Source organism: Apostichopus japonicus, chromosome 20, assembly GCF_037975245.1.
Source record: "Apostichopus japonicus isolate 1M-3 chromosome 20, ASM3797524v1, whole genome shotgun sequence".
NCBI classification, from domain to species: Eukaryota; Metazoa; Echinodermata; class Holothuroidea; order Aspidochirotida; family Stichopodidae; genus Apostichopus; species Apostichopus japonicus.
In genome coordinates, this window is record NC_092580.1 from 16963562 (window position 1) to 16983403 (window position 19842).

General features: G+C 38.0%; 1 protein-coding gene across 7 annotated transcripts in view; it reads left to right on the forward strand.

Annotated features, from left to right (window-relative positions):
* LOC139960791 (inositol 1,4,5-trisphosphate receptor-like) overlaps nt 1–19842 on the forward strand; it is an 88432-nt gene that overhangs the window by 17442 nt on the left and 51148 nt on the right. For all 7 annotated transcript variants that reach the window (XM_071959334.1, XM_071959335.1, XM_071959339.1 and 4 more), the window contains exons 5-18: nt 6421–6513; nt 7895–8053; nt 9034–9132; nt 9813–9896; nt 10926–11072; nt 11351–11446; nt 11730–11890; nt 13132–13231; nt 16300–16460; nt 16951–17092; nt 17316–17474; nt 18352–18524; nt 18966–19085; nt 19353–19553. In XM_071959334.1, the coding sequence (XP_071815435.1) occupies nt 6421–6513; nt 7895–8053; nt 9034–9132; nt 9813–9896; nt 10926–11072; nt 11351–11446; nt 11730–11890; nt 13132–13231; nt 16300–16460; nt 16951–17092; nt 17316–17474; nt 18352–18524; nt 18966–19085; nt 19353–19553 (1895 nt within the window). The remainder of the gene's footprint in view (nt 1–6420; nt 6514–7894; nt 8054–9033; nt 9133–9812; nt 9897–10925; nt 11073–11350; nt 11447–11729; nt 11891–13131; nt 13232–16299; nt 16461–16950; nt 17093–17315; nt 17475–18351; nt 18525–18965; nt 19086–19352; nt 19554–19842) is intronic.

A 19842-nucleotide genomic window follows, 5' to 3' on the forward strand; every position in this document is an offset into this window, starting at 1 on the left:
CAAATATTTGTGTGGTGAAACGTAGTATGTATCAGGAAATTGTTCAGAGTGCACGGCCAAAGTTAGAGAGAACTGGAGAGGACTTGGTTATGGCCGATGATCGAAGTATACCGTTGTTCGGTTGTGGTAATTTTTCATTGAAGATGGGAGATTTTTCGGCCAGCCACCCGGTGTGGGTTGCAGACATATCTACTGATTTTATATTAGGGTGTGATTTCCTCGCAAAATACAAGTGCCAAATAGATCTAGGCCTTGGTCAGATAAAAATTGGGAATATTGTGGTTCAATGTTTCGGCAACGAGAGATTGAATGCCCCTAGTAACGTAGTGAATAGAATCACGGTAGCTGAGACAGTCTGCATAAGTCCAGGCCAGGAAATTGTAGTACCAGGTAAACTTGTCAATAAATTAGACGGAACAGAGTTTATTGTAGAGCCTTGTGAAAATTTTGTAAAGAAACACTCGATTATGGTAGCTAAAGCTGTGGTTAATCCCCAGAGTCACGTGATACCAATCCGTATGATTAATGTAGATTCAGTGCCGGTCACGGTGTATGAAGGAGTTACGGCGGCCACGTGTGAGCCTGTAGAGGAAGTTTTATCGGTACAAAACACGGAGGGTGACACTTCCAATGAGGGTGGGGGAGTCACTGACTTACCACATCACATTTTAGGGCTGTACAACTCTTTGGAGGGATCACTTGATGAAAATCAAAAAGCTTTAGTTAGGAGGCTTCTTCTGAAGCATGAGAGTATTTTTGCAAAATGTAAGGAGGATTTAGGAAGGACTGATATTGTGAAACACAAAATTCCAACTAAAGAGGTGGCCCCTATTAAACAACATGCTAGAAGACTGCCTCTGAATAAAAGAGAGGAGGCGGCTAACGAGGTTTCAGATATGTTAAAGCGGGGGGTGATTGAACCTTCATCTAGCCCATGGGCGTCTCCAGTTGTATTAGTTAAAAAGAAAGATGGTTCAACTCGTTTTTGTGTAGATTATCGTAGGCTTAACGATATTACCACTAAAGATAGCTACCCGATCCCTAGAATCGATGACTCCTTAGATAGTCTTAATGGCTCCACTTGGTTTACGACCCTCGACCTAGCGAGTGGCTACTGGCAGGTCGAAATGGACGAGTCTGATAGGGAAAAGACCGCTTTTATCACCCACAGTGGTCTATATCAATTTTGTGTCATGCCGTTCGGGCTTTGCAATGCACCAGCCACCTTTGAAAGATTGATGGAGAAAATTTTATCTGGTTTGCAGTGGCAAACATGTTTAGTCTATCTAGACGATGTAATTATTTTTGGAAAGAATTTCGAGGAACACATTGCTGCCATAGATGATGTTTTTACGAGGTTCAAATTAGCGGGACTGAAACTGTCGCCTAAGAAATGTTTTCTTTTCAAACAAAAAGTGGAGTTTCTTGGACACGTAGTTAGCAAGGACGGAGTTTCGACTGATCCGTCAAAGGTGGCTGTTGTTAAAAATTGGCCAAGGCCAAATTGTGTTCGTGACGTGAGAGGATTTGTAGGTTTATGTTCTTATTACAGGAAGTTTGTTAAAAACTTCACTCTTATTGCACGTCCTTTACATCGTTTGACAGAAAAGGGAAAAAGATTTCTGTGGAATGAGGAATGCGAAGAAGCATTTAACGCCTTGAAGGTAGCCCTAACCTCTACTCCTATATTAGCCTTCCCCACCCCCAGTGACAAGTATATTCTTGACACAGATGCAAGCAATGAAAGCTTGGGTAGTGTTCTCTCTCAAATCCAGGGAGGAGAAGAAAGAGTAATCGCATATTTTAGTAAATCGTTTAGTAAGGCTGAACGAAGGTATTGCGTAACAAGAAAAGAGTTGTACGCCATAGTAGCATCAATTAAACACTTTCACCATTATCTGTACGGTGCTGAATTTCTCGTGCGAACTGACCATGGTGCTTTGAGGTGGTTACTTAATTTTAAACAACCCGAGGGGCAGATTGCGCGATGGCTTGAAATGCTGGGCACTTATAACTACGAAATTCAGCACCGTCCAGGAAGTAAACACGGGAATGCAGATGCGCTTTCCCGACGCCCGTGCGTAGACTGTAGGTATTGCCTCCGTTTAGAGGAAACGGAATTAAGTACAGTAGAAGATACTGGGGGGAATCTTACTGACACCCACGTATGTACGGTTGTAACCCGTAGTAAAACTAAACAGGGTGGGAGTCAAACTGATAGGTTGGACGAAATTAGGACAGATGCTGAGAAGGGGATGGACCCCGCTACATCAGTAGAAAGTCCAACTCAAAGTGGAAAAGATAATGGACAGGTTGTGCCAGAGATAGTTGCTCCCAGGCTAGAGCTAGATGGTGCTTGGGTGGACCAGTGGTCTGTAGAAGACATTAAGAAGGCACAGCAGGGTGATAACGACATCAGTCGAATCATAGACTGGATGGTTATTTCAAAAGAAAGGCCACAGTGGTCGCTGATTTCAGCTGAGAACAAGACTTTCAAAACTTACTGGGGTATGTGGAAGGTCTTGTGTCTCAGAAACGGTATTCTTTATCGAAAATGGGAATCTGACTCGGGGAATGAGATCTCCTGGAAATTAGTGGTGGCTAGAAGCATGCGTAATGAGGTAATGTCTTTGTTACATAGTAATGCCACAGCTGGTCACCTAGGTGTTAAGAAAACTATGAGGAGAGTCCAATCTAGATTTTACTGGGCTGGATATCATAAGGATATAGAGAGATGGTGTCGGCAATGTGAAAAATGCTCTTCAAGGAAGGGTCCAATTAAATCTCATAGAGCACGTATGCAAAAGTACGTGGTAGGAGCCCCCATGGAAAGAGTGGCCATGGATATATTGGGACCCTTACCAGTTACCGACACGGGAAATAGATATATTTTGTGTGTAGCGGACTACTTTACTAAGTGGACCGAGGCTTATGCGATCCCAAACCAGGAGGCAGTTACTGTGGCCAGAGTCTTTGTAGAACAGTTTGTGTTGAGGTTCGGTGTTCCCCTACAGTTGCATACTGACCAGGGCCGAAATTTCGAGTCAAATTTGTTTAAAGAATTAGCACAGCTCCTTGGTATTGATAAAACTCGTACCACAGCCTTTCACCCCCAATCTGATGGCATGGTGGAGCGTTTTAACAGAACCTTAGAGGCAATGTTATCGGCCGTTGTTTCGGAAAACCAACGTGATTGGGATGAATGGTTGCCCCATGTTACCATGGCGTACCGCTCCTCTGTTCACGAGACCACGGGAGAGACACCCAGTGTAATGATGTTAGGAAGGGAGATGAATCTCCCAGTTGATCTCCTAGTACCCCCACCCCTTCAACAGCATCGTCGGATTCAACTCTGGATGATAAAGAACTGACCCGTCTGCGGAACCTGATGGTTACTTCAAGGATTCCACTCATCATCAACGCGGAAGTAAAAAACCTTGGTCTTGGAGTTATTTACAGGAAGGAAAAACATACGGTCCAATACCCAGATGGTACAGTCCTTACCACGGAGAAGGAGGGATTCGAATTACCCCCACAGACCAGGGAACTGTTGACTTACCGTTAATCCATAGAGATGCCCTCGATCAGGACTTTTGTGTTAAATAACGTGTTTCCTTATTATATATTTTTACTGTGGAATTATTATAGACATTTCACCTTTTGATGCGGACCTCCGGTTTCGTTATGATATTTTTTTTACTTTGGAAATCTTGTGGACATTTCATATTTTGATGCGGACTTCCTATCAATTTATTTTGTGGTTTGGATCTCTGTGTTACATCAAGAGTGTTATGTTTTGATTCACTTGGATTGTTTTCATGTATTTATATCTATGTACGGCACCGTAAGTTGTTTTTACTTTTATTAGTTGTATCTGGAATGTGACCTCACATGAGTCCAAATTGCACTTTTCGCGCGAGCCGCGTTATTCCTTTAGGGTATGAACACGTGCATGTAAGGTCATATTACTCTTCTATTACTCTCGTATTGCGTAACTTTCTTCTTTCGCAGTCGAGCTAGGACATATTTTTTTTAGTCGGTACAGATTGAAATGTGATACGTTTTTAGTTCTGAACCCGTATTAAGAGTTAAACCAAATGTTATTGTGTGTATAGGCTCTCGTGCATGGCAGGCACTATTAGCTATACTTTGCTTTTATACGTATTCATGTATTTGGATTTCCTTTTGTATTAGTATGTTTATGATTTAAGATTTGTGTCTAATTAGCGATCCTTACTATATTGTTTTCATAACTTGGGGACAAGTTAAGGACTGAGAAGGGGATAGTGTGATGCCGTTGGTCATCATATATGTCGCCCTCTATTTGTCGTAGGCTACATTACGTAATAATTACAGGTCACGTGATGTCTGCTCACCAGCTCAGCTGAAGCAGACCTCACGACTTGTGACCAGTCTTCGCTCCCGATCTGAATCGTTCGGTTCGGTAGTAGCCCTGGCTCCGACCATTGTGGTCGTACTTGTATCTGTCTTGTATTCGTCTTTTATACACTTTTGTACGTATCGTTATAGGACTCTACTTCGGTATTGAGACCTCGTTTGTGACCATTATCGTTAAGTGCATGTTTTTCTACCTATTATTGAGGGCTTCGTGCCGATGTATTGTTTGTACCGTGGCTGTTTATAGTAATAGATTGCGAAATCTACACAGCGCTTGTTCTTTACTCGTTTATCTATGTGTTATATCTTTTGCATGTAATAGCGAGATTTAAGGCTCGTCGTTTACTAACATACAACCATCCAAGCCGCATTTGTTTCCATACCACCACCAGTCCTCAGCAGGGAATATTTGGACGCCCCAGAATCTTAGACTGAGGTAGCGTTACAATACATTAGTTTGCATATATACTTCTGTATTCATGACCTTTCTGGGTGTCCAAAATTTAGCACACTATTTGAATCAAATTAAGTTAATTTAGCCACCCAGCCAATTTGGTGGGAAGGCAAACAGTAACCAGAAACTAATGATCATAATCTTGCTGGTTGTACAATATATGACTACAGTAGAGTTGAGAAATAGATACAGAGAACTTCCAGAAAGAACACGTACTAAGGCAAGCTTAATGAAGAATTCCAAAATTCCAATGAACATGGATTTTGAAGAAGTAGAATCATTTATCGTCTATCTTTCATCAATTGGCAAAAGGCTGTACAAGGTATTTGTGTTCTATATATTTTGCAGACTGGTCAGTTTAACATGATGGAGGGTTTTCATGCCTCTTCATACAGTAACTCATCTTCGGGAGAATTTGCATTATATATTCTAAATCCAAAGCTTTGAACAACTAGTTATAAATTGGTAAAGGTAGTCACTGGGTAGGAATTTTGCATCATTCTGTTTAACTCTGGAATAAAGCTGACCACGGTTTGTACTGCAGATGCAAACTTAGCGGTCGTAGATTTTGTTCATACTTAACTAAATTCTGTTTGGTTTCAAAGCACATTGTACTAGGTTTACCCAGAGCTGTTAATGCAATCATCAGGGCAAATTTTAGTGGTACAGTAGTCTGGTAGTCCAAGACGATCAAATTTCTGTCCAGACAACCTAAATCTCCTGTTGAGTTTGTCCGACGGTTGATTTGTTACATCAAATTCAAATAGCATTTTAAGTAGATAGGGCCTACCCCCAAACAGGTAAACCCCCAAACAGATAAACTGATAAGTTGATATCACACCTACAGCTGGTGTTTTGTTCATCATTGAACCTACAGTACTGTACTCATCTCTCCTATGTGTATATATCTGACAGTGACATACTCTACTGGTCATTTTCATTTTGCTACATTTTTTCGGACAACAAAACTTGCTGTTCGGACAACCAAAATGTAAAGCTTGTTTGTACTAGGGAACCATAGAAAATTCTTTAAAATTTGCCCTGAATTGTCAATATAAATTTGGCTCTCTGCTTCAAGCTAAAGACATTCCCCAAAGACAATGGTGGGGATTTATTCCATCATGCTCTTCTCATGGCAGAATCTTCTAATTTGGGCTTTAAGTGTCTGTTAAGACTCTCACTTTGATGACAAGAATTTTGTTCTTTGTATGCCACCTGCCACCACAAAACTTAGTGGCATCTGTTGATGGTATTTGCATCATTTTGTGTACATGGTATCCTATATTTATGCTGTCATTCATCTCTCAGCTTGTTCATGTCTCTTGACAGTATAGAAAGTGACATCCATATTTATAACCCTCTTTCAATTCTATGAGATCTATATTATTTCTATGTTCAATTAAATTACAATGAATGCCTCACTGTACATTCATAAGTAATCTGTACTTGAGGCAGAATCATGCATGATTAGGTTTTAAGCTTGTCAGTACATATAGTTATGTTCTACCTTCATGGTGCCAGATGAATTAAACATGTCTGCAATGTTTGAACAAATATTTACTCTTCAGCATGCCTCAGAAACAGAGAAGAAACAGAATGAAGTTGAGAGCAGGAAGCTGTTAGGGACAGCTATCACCTATGGCCACGGTCATGCCATACAGGTTAGTGCTCTTTAATTTCTTAAGTCTGTTATGTCATTACTTTTTGCAGGCCTTGATTTATAAGGAGTGCCAGCGCAATCGCACTCCTCCGCGCTCCTTAAATTCGATCCGCGAGAGCAATTCACAGCGCTCCTAAAATGTCACTAACGCGCAATATCTCCTCAATTCCATAAGGAGAGCAATGAAACTGCGCAACCTCACATGATGAAAAGTAAAAACAATCCACGAATTCTGTGTACGGTCTCTTGCTTCAAGCCTTCAACATTCAGAGTATCTTCGGTTATTCCGATCTGAGCCACCTGGAGCTGTACAGTTTATTGTCCCATTCGTACGTTTATATGAGTCACGTATGCATCAGTCAGACTCAGGTATAGTAACGAGGAGATGGTGAAACTTACAGCCTAACACACTGTAATATAGGTAAATTTGGATCCTATACCAATATTTTCTATGTACAAGTATATCTGAAATTTCAAATGATAGTGTTTTCGCTCTGAATAGTAAGTGTAAAGTCAATTCACATGGTTTGTCTTCTTGAACTTTAAACGCTGGATCAACCAACTACACTAAGTGGAAAACAGTTTCTACCCTTTGTTACTTTGTATTGCTTGTTTTGAGAGAAAATAAAGACAACAACTCAACTGCAGGAGTTGAAAATAATATACTCTATTTGTCTTCATAATACGCTCTCCTGAAACCCCCCAGGAGAGGAGAAAGACCGTGGTGATTTTGTCCAGGAGAGCGATTTGAATGCATTGGTGGTCCCAGGAGAGCAATTTACTACTCTCCTGGATTGTTTATAAATTAAGGCCTGTTTTTGGATTTCACCTGTCAGTCTCTAAACTAATTATGCATCACCAATGAGAAGAATGTTATTGAATGAAGAGCTCATAAGATCAGACCAAGTCCAGGAAAGGTGTTAGAACGCATACAGAGGAAATTCGACAGGAATGGATGATAATCTGTTGAACATATAGTAGACCAGTCACTGAAAATGAAAGAAGCTTGGACAAAATAGAAGACACACGAAGAATTGATGTTGAAATTGCTTTGTTTTAAAGTCATTTATCGTCTCTCTTTGTGTTGATAAACGTAGGTACACAGAAGCTTGGCATCACGATAAGTTGTGACAGAAAGCCAACTTTCAGCAAAATTTGACAACACAAATTAGTGATGTAGCTAGTCTAGTCCCTCTCCCACCTCTCCTCTCCCCTCCCTTCCTTCCCCCTGGCCTTTTCCACCCACTGCATCTGGTATGCTCAATATAAGTTTCCTTTCTTTCAACATTTTGCATATTTCAAGACAGTTAATACTTTAGGGTTCAGCGATGGGGACTACATCAATTACAACTGTTCTTCTTCTTCTTCCTCCTCCTCAACAGCTTCTCCACGTGAAGAGTCATAAATTCCTAACTGTAAATAAACGACTCCCAGCCTTGCTGGAGAAGAATGCAATGAGGGTTACTCTTGACACTGAGGGAAACGAAGGATCCTGGTTCTACATAAGACCTTTTTATAAACTGAGAGTTGTCGGTGACAATGTGAGTCTTCTTTAATGTTGTTGTTTGTCCCTAGTTTTCTTGTCAGTCCACCTTCTGTCATCTTAGTGGACATCATGTTGTTCTGACAGGTATGTCCATGTCGTGAAGGATATATCCATAATCAAAAGATCATGTGGGGTCAAGAGAGGTAAAAAGTCTAAAAACCTAAAATGATAACTTTAAAAGTAAACTTGTTTAATAAATGTCATACTTGGTTTATGTAGGTCTATCTAATAGGATGTCAAAGATTAATTCAGGTCAGCAGAGATCTAAGTCTGAAAGCCTTGTGGACCTGTATTTTCCAAAAATAAAGAGTGGTTGAACTTAGATGTGTAGGTCAACCTGAGTGCAAAAACTGATCATTTGAAGTCAAAAAAGTTCATAACTTGAAGTCAAGTGGTCAGTTTTAAGTAATATTAAAATGTACTTACATATATTGTGGCTATCACTAGTAGCTTAATGGTTAGCTTTATGGGTTTAAGTTCACCGAGAAGTTTATTGATCCTTTGTCCTCTGGTGGTTTATTTAGATTATCTCATCATAAGAATACAGAAATTACTATGGAAATAAATTACATTTAGATATTTGCTCTTAAGAGGATTATAGGTGGAATAGAATTTGTTTGTATGTGTATGATACCTCAATTCCTTTGTTGCTTTTAACTAATGCATCATAACTTACGGTTTGTGTGCTCTTTTCTCCATAAGGTGTAGACTGGTTTGTGGACCTTAGAGCCACGAATTATGATCCTTGTTCTGCAATAACAGAAAGTTACATTTCTTTGAAAGGAAATTTTTTGTCAGTAGTGAAAATAGTTTTCCCCATCTAACCATGTTAAATCGTGCTTTGTTTTCTGTGAATATGTTATTGACTGTTCTGCAAGGAGTCCTTCAGTATTAAGTATTGAACAACAACAAAGTTTACAATCCAGCTCTGTAAACATACAACATAATTGTCAATGGGATCTTATATTTTCTCAGGTCGTTGTTGGTGATAAGGTTGTGTTGGAACCAGTCGTAGCAGGACAACCACTTCATGCCAGTAACCATGATCTTGGCGACCATCCTGGATGCAAAGAGGTATAGTTCAACTAGAACTTGTATTTTACTACTAGAAATTACACTGTATATACAACTGGGAGCATGTAAGTAACTGGTATGCACTACATATTGTATTTCTAGTTTAGTTCATTAAATGAGCTTCTTAATTGATCAGTCTTGGTCAAACTTAGGTTTTTTGACCAATGGACATTAACTTGCAAATAAGTACATATTCAAGTTAGCTCATGAACATCTGGCCTGTACTTATGTCAATTTTTTTTGTGAATATACATTCCAAGATTAGGTCTAGCAATTTAAGCCAAAAAGATAACATGATATTATGATACAGATACTGGATATGTGGGTTGATATTGGAGTGCCGTACAATTGAGTCACTTTGTGAATGTTTGTTGGTGCAACAAAAAATTACAAAATATAGTAACATACTAGAAGAGTGACCAGAAGTTCCATTAATATCTCAATTATTTGGGTGCAATCTCAGTCATAGAAAATCAGAATATGTTCGTATTTGATACTCCCGCTCGTTGCATTCATCCCTTGAAGCAGAATCAAGCTCTTATTTCATGTTTTAAGGGTTACATGATCTATAAGGCAAAGAGTAATAGACATATATTCAATTTGGTATCATGTAAGGTCAGTTTTATCTTATCTTATACATCAGTATTGAGAGGGTTTATTTCATTCTTTGCCATTTTCAGATAAATGCTATTAATTTCACTACCTGTTGGAAATTATCCCTGTTTATGGACCACAAAGATAACAGTGAGGGAATCTTGAAGGGAGTAAGTATAACAATGAATGCCACTGGCCAGCTACGTTCTCTGTTGTTGAGAATTTGTATCTTTGTTATCAACCTCACTGCTTCCAACATCATTAAGGTGTGTAACATAATTCAATGTGCAGAGCTGTTGAATGCAATGGTATCATGCAGCATTAAGTAATGTTGTTGTATACATGTGCAGAGTTGTTTCATAAAGTTTACCACCACACTGTTGAAATGTATTGTATATAGATTTGCTGCACGATACTGTACAGTTTAGTGTTGAGTGATAATGTACACTGCAGATCTATTGTTTCTATGCATTAAACTGTTGCATTGTGTTGTTCAATGCAGTAATTTGAGTTGGTGGTTGGTTTTTACTACTCCTTATTAACACACTTTAGCAACGTAATTATTAAAGACAAGATCTTTTGAAACATATTTTCACAACTAGTACAAAGAACTGAGACATGTTACAGAGCTATACAAAACGTTTAGAGATCTGTAAACACTATAGATCATACACATTAGGTCCTAGTGCTGTATCTACCGCTCTGTTTGGACCAATATGACAATGCCCTCTGTAGAAAGGCTGACGACCTACAGTGAATGAACTTTGTATTGTACAGAGCTGCTGAAGAGTGATACATTATGAACATTATGAGTTGTTAAGTCATAAATATTCTAGTTTGCAAGGTGGTGAAAGTATATTGAACAGTCAAATGATGTTGCACTGTGCATTGTTGAATGATAACACATTTTACTTACACAGAGCTATTATATGGAATATTCCATAGCATGCAAGGTGGTGAAAGTAATATTATACTATGCACAGGGCAGTGATCGATGATATTGTCCTGTCTACAATCACAAAGATCAGTATCATGTGTGTATGTATCTATGTTACAGTGTACCACAATATGAATATTAAAAGAAAAAAAGATTTTATGTAGACAATGGTTGTAAAACTGTTCCTTTAAAGGGATTTTTCATGTTTAAGTAGCCGTTCGAATTGTAGAACTTGACAACTATCCTGTTTATATCCGTTCAGGGTGATGTGGTTCGTTTATTTCATGCTGAACAAGAAAAGTTCCTCACTTGCGATGAGTATCGGGGCAAACGGTGTGTTTTCCTGAGGACTACTGGAAGAGCCTCTGCGACGGCTGCTACTAGTTCCAAAGCATTGTGGGAAGTTGAGGTTAGTATAATAAAAAAAGGAAAAACTTTGTCACATTAAATCTCTGCTTCACTGTCGTATGCAATGTAAAAGAAGAGATTTTTTTTTTATTACTTGTGAGGAAGTCTTTCATGTTATATAGACATTTGTTACTTGCAATGATAGATGCAAATGATGAAATTGTCTGTGAGCATTTCAATTGAGTGCCATCTTTGATAAGCATTCTAACACTTGACTTGATATGTAAAAGAACTGTAATTCAGATATTTTTTCACTTGTTTTCATGCACAATTTTGTAGGTGGTTCAACATGACCCTTGCCAAGGAGGAGCTGGCCATTGGAACAGTTTATTTAGATTCAAACACCTTGCCACTGAACAGTATCTAGCTGCTGAGGTAAGTATAACTGACATGTTATGTTGTATGCTAACTGATAACTCATGAAAAAAACAGAGAAGACATGAAGCATCATTCTGTTTGTTCTGTGAACCATCTCTGGAATGAAGGTTGCAAACACACATGTCTGTATGGAAAATTGAAACAATAAAACAAACTGGGCTCAGGTTAGTGCTTTTAGTTGGGTACATCAACTTTCTCTAAACTCCAAAGAGAAGATAGGAAAAAAACATATTTTATTTGGTTTTTTTCCTTCAATGCAACATTTATGCTTTCTTTCCAGGCGGATAATGACCCTCATAAAGATCCAAGTCGGGATAAACTGAAAGGGCCCACAGGAAGCTCAGTCTATCATTTGGTGCCAATGTCTCATGGACATGACATAGCAACAATCTTTGAACTGGATGCAACAACACATCATAAGGGAAACTCATTAGTACCTACGTGAGTAACACTGCTTGTAGCGTACCTACTCTTAATACATAGACTATGTTCTAGAATGTATCATTGTGATACATACGAACATCGTAAGGACAACTCCAAAGTACCTACATGAGTAATAATGTTTGTAATTTACATGCATTGATCATTCACATATATTATAATCTGGACTAACTAGCTAATAAGGAGATGGGCAGAAAAGCGTGCCAACCATGGAAGGTCACGTGACATACTCCCCTGTAGCACATAACATTTATAGCACTCTTTGCATGTGTTTTGTACTACTAATGCTAATGTCATGATCTCATAACTACCACATTCCGAGTGAAGATTGGCAAACAGAGGAATCTAGCAAAGTGATACATTTTTCAAATTTTCACCACAAGCTCAATCCATTTCAAACATTTTCTTTGAAATGCAGCTAGAATGCACATAACTTAATAGTGTACATAAACGTGAGAAGCAGATGACAGGATTCATAGTTTCTTTGCAACGCAACTCTCTATGCCATTTTGCACATAACAAGCGTGTAACATGATTAAAAGGAGTGACCGCCATACTCAGTCTATAAGACTGAGTCTGTAGTTCTTTGATGACATAGACTGTTTTCTAAACTGTGGAATCATGATTAAAGGGAAAAGATGCTGCTAGATAACATTAATTTGCATTTAATCAGATGTTAGGATAAAATCCTGTGCCGTAAATGATAGCCTGGCCATTTCAACATGCCTTGCAATATGCGCGCAGTGAGTGGGATGGCTGATTGACTGGTCTAATATCAGTTGAAGCTTATACACATTAAAAAGGATATATGTGTAATAACTATACTATGAGTTATAATACCTGTGTATACATTGAAGGTAATGCCTGCTTGGTTAATGAACTACACATCGAGCCACTCAATACCATGCTTTTCTATTGGAAATGTACATTGATGTCTGGTGGCATAACAGCATTCCCCTTCACACCCCCTCCCCCCAAAAATATCCAGCTTAAAATAACATATATATATATATATATAGGTGTCCGTTCTGACATACAGGGCGTTGTAATTGTAATTAAAGCTAGCTCACACCTAAGAGCTATTGTCAGTGGTTCTTTAGTTTGTGGTAACTAGCTTTCATAAGAGCATCTGTGTATTTAATTGACTGTGCAATAGAGGACATGTTTACTCATGATTTATAAAAAGAAAGTATTTGAAAATAAGACATCAAATCGTTTATGATTTGTTTGTTTTTTCACAGAAATGCATACGTACGGCTCCGGCATCTTTGTACTAATACGTGGGTACATAGTACTGCCATACCAATAGACAGAAAGGAAGATAAGCCTGTGATGTTAAAAGTAAGACTTACACATCTTTACTTAAAGATGAACGATAGTGATTTTTCACCGTTGTCGAAAAAATACCATTTTATTCAAGAGTATTCTAGTTGGTTTCCATTTTACACATGTGAAAATTCAAGTCAATCCGATGTTGGGAAAGGCTTCAAAAAAATTCCTAAACTCGTTGATTTTTTAAACAAAAATTGGGCTTATCGCGAAAAGTGATATGATGATCACGTGATCTACAGTGACATGTGACGTCATTATGATGATAACAACGTGAGTGTACTTCAGCAGTGTGCACTTAGTGTGTAAGTTTAGTTGCAACCTACTCTATATTGGACTCGACAAACAACGTAAACCACTAGCAAAATCCAAGAAATTGCGTTTTAGGGGGATGCAACAGAACGAATGTGGACTCTACAATAAGTTTTTTTCAATTTTCCAAGCGGAAAAAAGTAGTGAGAGATATCGGAAACTCTGGATACGATTTGTGAGGAGAACCAGGAAAGACTTCATCGCACCAGGAGTTTCTCATGGCAAGAATGTGGAAGTTTGTTCTGCCCACTTCACAGAAGATGATTCTCGGGCCCAATTGAAATTTGCGTGTGGCAAGGTCACTAAAGTAATAAAAGTTTGAAAGATTGATGCTTTTATGCCGCATTATTTATATATATCCAGATAAATGCAACAGTAAGTGTTGGAACTGGAAGACATGTCAGACGTGAACAACCTAATGACTATGTGAGGAGAGAATCCACGTGCAAATTTCAATTGGGGCATGGACGTTGCTAAGGCAGAGTTTTTTGGGGCAGAGATGTGTTCATACCCTCCAAACCACTTTAAATGTAATACGAATAGGAAATGTGTGTATGCTCGAGCGAAACAAAACATCGTGTAAGTATTACTTACGGTAGCGCACACTGTCACTTATGTTTGCACAGTGTGAAAGTACCGTTTGCGGACCTACGTGAAGTTGGGCTAGAATACGATTCCTCCTGAAGCCCAAACCACGAGGCATGCATGTGAATAAACGCAATAGGCATTGCATGTAGTGAGAAAATTGTTCGAGCTAGACTAACAACTCAAATGAGAGTTCAAATGCGGTTGTATTTCAAGCTCAATGAAACCTTTCTGTTGGATTTAATGACGCACGGAACAAGGAACGTTTATGTTTTACAGTAGGCCTAGTGCATACAAGCGAATCTACTTTGTTTAGAACTTTGGATTTTCTTTCGGATGTTATACTAATCTACGTTTGAGACTATCATCACTATTGTTATTGTGCCAGTTTGACTGGTAAGTGAGCACATTCATACATCACTCTCTATAAAACCCGCCAAAAACGTGATCTTGAGATTTACGTTACTTTGGGTCAGCTTGCGAGTTACCTCTTCAGATATTGGGAAATCGTTGCGAAATCGCCCCAAATTTCGTAAAAAAAACTTGTAAACACGTGGTGAAGAAATCAAGAAACACTATGATATTCATTATCTATTTATGTCTTGAACATTACGCCGGAAAATAACAGTTATGCTGACACGAAATGCACGCACAGCTCCGTACTGAACAGTTCACAACAGAAAAGATCATCACAGTGACGTCATTCACTGACCTGAGGGCTGTTCAAGGTCGTTGCAGTGTTTGAAAATTCCTAAATTACGGAGGCGAAAAAACGATGTTTAAATTCCCTTTTTTATGACTTTCCGGTGTGCTATTTGGAAAATTAAAAAAATATGTTGCTTGGTAACATATAAACTACATTATATATGAAAATGAGAGATTTTTTTTCTGTCACTATCGTTCTTCTTTAATGGACGGATGAGACATTGTTTTAGTTTTTACGTTATAACATCGGTCCGAGAGGATTCAAATTTGTGGACAAATTTACCAATTGATATTCGATTGGTAGATCTTGAAAACGAAGTAATTAATGTTGGCATTGTTTACGCTTCGATTGTTAGTAATTTGTTTTGATGTTTCTGGCAATTTTCATTTGACGAGAATGAAAGGTATATCAGTGTTATTGTGGGGTACAAGATGTATCTTTTGTACTGTTGAGTTAAAACGAGGAGTAATTTATTGTTAAGTTTTTTCCCCTGTCAGACAGGGCAGTCCTCAAAGCTGCATTTCACGAAATAATACATAAAGAAAAGAAGATTACAGTGGAGAGAGAGTAAATTGATATTTCATCACACAGTGGTGTTATTTTATTAAGGATTTGTGGAACAAATTGAAGGGGATATTTAAGTGGCTGAAGTTGATTGCAAAAAAGCTATAGTGGGCATTTTCTGCATCTGTAGGTTGAAACCAAATTGTCATAGCATTTTGTGTGGCAAAGATATGAATTTTTCTACTTAGATGATATTTTGTGAATGCATCTGTTAGCAGTGGAATTTATCATGTCAACACAGCAATTCAGCAGAATATGTTATTGTTTTACTACGTTATAAATTAACCCACGTATACACAGAGGGAAGAAATATTTCTACAAGAATACAACAACATTGACAGCTTTAATAGCAAACATTCGAATGTTATCACATTCCAAGGATAAATGAACAAATAGATTATAACAGGAAAGTAAAGCATTTGAATAACACCTGCCCATGACGATAACATAGACACCCTGCTGTGATTAACTCCCCGGAAGAAATGCAGGTTAATTTAGTTTAAATTGTTATATGTTACATGGTCGGGCCACAGTTGTAAAATATTGCACAGCTACTTGTTCAAGAAGATATGATTGCCATACATGAATGTTCTTCTATCACCCATCTTGCTAAATCCCTTATCCAATACAACATTGTAAGACAATGTTCTAATGTGGTGTACAACATTTGAACTGGGTACAGTAACTCAATATCAATACAGAGTGCTTAGTATGAATAAAACACACTATGTGTGTCAGTTACACAAATCTTTCTATACGAACACTGTTGGTATATATTTTTCTTTGCAATATGTGGCTATGCTTGTGTATATCCATTTTCTCAGGTTGTGGATGCCTGTAGTTTGTTTTGATTTTCATATGCTATATTCTAGTTTGGTCTACAACTGAGCATTTCTTTACTACAAATCTACAGGTTGGTACAGCCCCAGTGCGAGAGGATAGAGAAGCTTTTGCTATCATTCCTGTCAGACCAGGGGAAGTACGAGACTTGGACTTTGCCAATGATGCAGAGAAGGTTCTAGGAGCGATGGCAGAGAAGCTAGAAAAGGGAATCATCACACACAATGAAAGAAAGTAGGTTGTCAATATTTGGTGGTCTCCATGGTGATGAAACTTAAAGAGGAATTAGGCACTTTCTGGAAGAAGGATAGAAGTTTATTGATTGAGAGGATGATGGTAGGGAGGGAGGAGGGGGATTGAGAAGATCACTCGTTTTCTCTTCTCTCTTTAAAAGTGACAATTTTTCCTAAAAGTATTGATATTCTGTAAAAATCTCTTCCCCTTCTCTCGTACCCTAATCCTTTCACCCCCTCCCACCCCCCCTCTAAATGCAAGAAATTCCCCTCACGTCAAAAGAAACAGAAGTTTGTGCAATGTTCTGGACCTAACGGCGATACAAACCTTGCAGATAATAGAACATGTGATGCAATTTAGTGTAAAGCATTTGTTTTTATACTAATCTTTGTTATAAATCCTAGCAGAATTGTGGAATGGTAGAAACATGTAACAAGATTGTCACCTGTGCAGTTATTTAATCTGATATTTTGTATGTGTTTTTTTAAAGGCAAACAAAGAAGCTGTTAGTGGATCTCATCTACTTTGTGACGGATCAACTGAATACCGGATGTGATCCCCTTTCTGTTTCTGTGACAACCCCAAACAGAGATCGACAAAAGCTGATGAGAGAGCAGTACATCTTGGAGAGAGTAAGCTAAAATGTTCCTCTTACTTTGAGTTATTTCTGTACACTGTTACGCTTCTCACAATATATGGTACAGTTTCCTACACTTTATTTCATCCTATATAGCTTTTGTTTATCATCGATAGATCTTTAAGCATTGAAACCATCCGACTTCATAAATTCTCTAGCCAGCTCCAAGTGAATCGTTAAATTAAATTTAATTAAATTTAATTCTTGTCTTGTTACAGATCTTTGAAATTCTTAAGGCACCTTTCAGCGACAGTCACGACGGTCCATTGCTGACTATGGAGCAACTTTCGGATCCTCGACACTCAACCTACAAAGAAGTCCTTAGGTTGTGTTACAGACTCCTGAAACTGTCTCAACAATCCTACAGAAAGAATCAGGTAAAATTTATTGAAGTAAAATCCAGAGATAAGGTTAATAGACTATAAATGATTTCCAAGTCCATGGATAGAATGAAAACAAGGAATTGTTAGAGTATCTTTTCAAGGTCCATAGGAAGGAACAATAAATATTTTGATCCCTGCGTCAATAAATTTAGTCATAATTTCTTAACGTTTACGTTCAGTGGCCGATTTGAAGTTGGAGGCAATTAAAAAAATACATTTTAGGTTTTTTAAAGAATGACTATGAAGATTGAAATGTTCGGAAACGGGGTATCCTGCAAAATTATCACGAATAGATTTTTGTGGGGCATTAAAAAGTAAGCAGAACTGGAAGCCTGTTTCACCTACATAATTGCCCTCTTTGCAAAGTACACAGTAGAAAATGTAAATAACATTATTAGAATCCAAGAGAGGGGAGGGGGTCTTAGGCTATAGTCAACATTGGGAATTTTGACCTCAGTGCCTGGGGTAATATGAGGGGGAAAATTTGAGAAATATATATAATTCCCCCTACCCCCCACTCTTCTTACCAACTTTCATTTGTAGTGATTTTAAGGTATACCAGTCGCTTTTGAAGTTTTTCAGCACTGCAGATATCTCATTTTGTGTGGGTTGTTGAGAGATACTTTGCCTTCTCATTCACCTCCTCTCTGTACAATCATATCATCCTTGCTGTACTACATCGAGAGCAATCTGCTAACTTCCATGGCATTGTTCAACTCCCTGCCCCCGATGTCATTCGTACCACCTAAAGCATGCAATCAAGATTTTTCTTCGGGATTCTGCAGAATACCTATCTGAAGATATCAATGATGATGTCCATACATATAAGTTATAAAGCATTGTGATTTAATTATTGTTTGTATTCTAACAGGAGCACATAGCCAAGCAGTTTGGTTACATGCAGAAACAAATTGGATATGATGTGCTAGCAGAAGACACAATAACAGCGTTACTTCACAATAACAGAAAGCTGCTAGAGAAACATATCACCATTGCTGAAATTGAAACATTTGTCAGCCTGGTTAGAAAGAACAGAGAATGCAGGTGAGCTTTCTTTCAAAAAATTATTTAATTTCATTTGGTCATTTATAAAAACATGATATGGAGTTTAACATTTATGCTTATCACATTGGCGAGGCATTAGCACATCGTATCTCATTGCAAAGTTAACTTGAAACAATAATCCACGATATTTGATACATTAGGTTTGGTTACAAGTATTAGTCATTTGAATGTGTTTAACACTGGTTGGTGGTGACAAGCTTTTTGCACCCTCACTTTCCAGCTCAGTTAAATTATATGAGAATTTGTATATATGTTGTGGCAACAAATGCATGATAAATATCTAAAGAAATTCACAGACTTTTATGATTTATAAAATGAAACTTTGGGAAGTTAGGTCAAGCTATCACAATATTGAAGCATATGTATAATTTGTGATGGTAAGATTAAGCCTTAACAAGCTTTTCCTTTTATCGTTAACAGGTTTTTGGAATATCTCTCTGACTTGTGTGTTTCTAATAATGAAGCCATCCCAAGTACACAGGAATTGATTTATAACTGCATCGCCAAACCAGAGAATTCAGATATTCTGATTGGAACCAGGTAGGCAGCTCTATCCAAATTTTATATATATATATATATATATATATATATATATATATATATATATATATATATGAATCTAGAAATAAATATGAAAATGTGTGAATTTTATTTACATGTTGATCCCTTTTCAGTAAGACTAGAATGAAGAAACCTTTCTTAGCATTATTTGGTTCTTCAGTTTAATCATTTGAGCTCGAAAGCTGTTTAATCTATCAAGAGAGAATATTTGTTTAAACTTAAAATTTAATGTTTTCAATTTTGTAGGTTGGTGGAAAAATACATGCAAGTGGAGCAAGTTGACACTATGGATGTAGACGGGGAGATAGAACCCTCCATCAAGATCGAGAAAGAGGTGGGAGTGGAGCTCTTCTGGGAGAATGATACTAAAAACAAAGACATTCGAGACTTGGCAATGGGTGCAGAGGAAGGTGTGAAGGAAGATGCTGCCACCCTGAAATATTATCGGTAGGTCACCTTGACTAACACAGATCAAGATTTGGTGAATGTACAAATGTTGGGTTTTGCTGGATCGGCTTGGTATTGGTGAGATCAAATGATATACATGCATATTAATTCCATGAAATTAGGTCTAACCGTAAGGCTGGGCTGAACTTTTGTGTGGGGGTGAATGGGGGATGGGGTGCGCCCTCCTCCTCCCCTTCCCTCAATCCCCTCTGGATTTGTGTCTGGTGTATTAGATTGTATGGATACATATTGTATAAATATATAATTGTTCAAATTTGTTTTATACTAT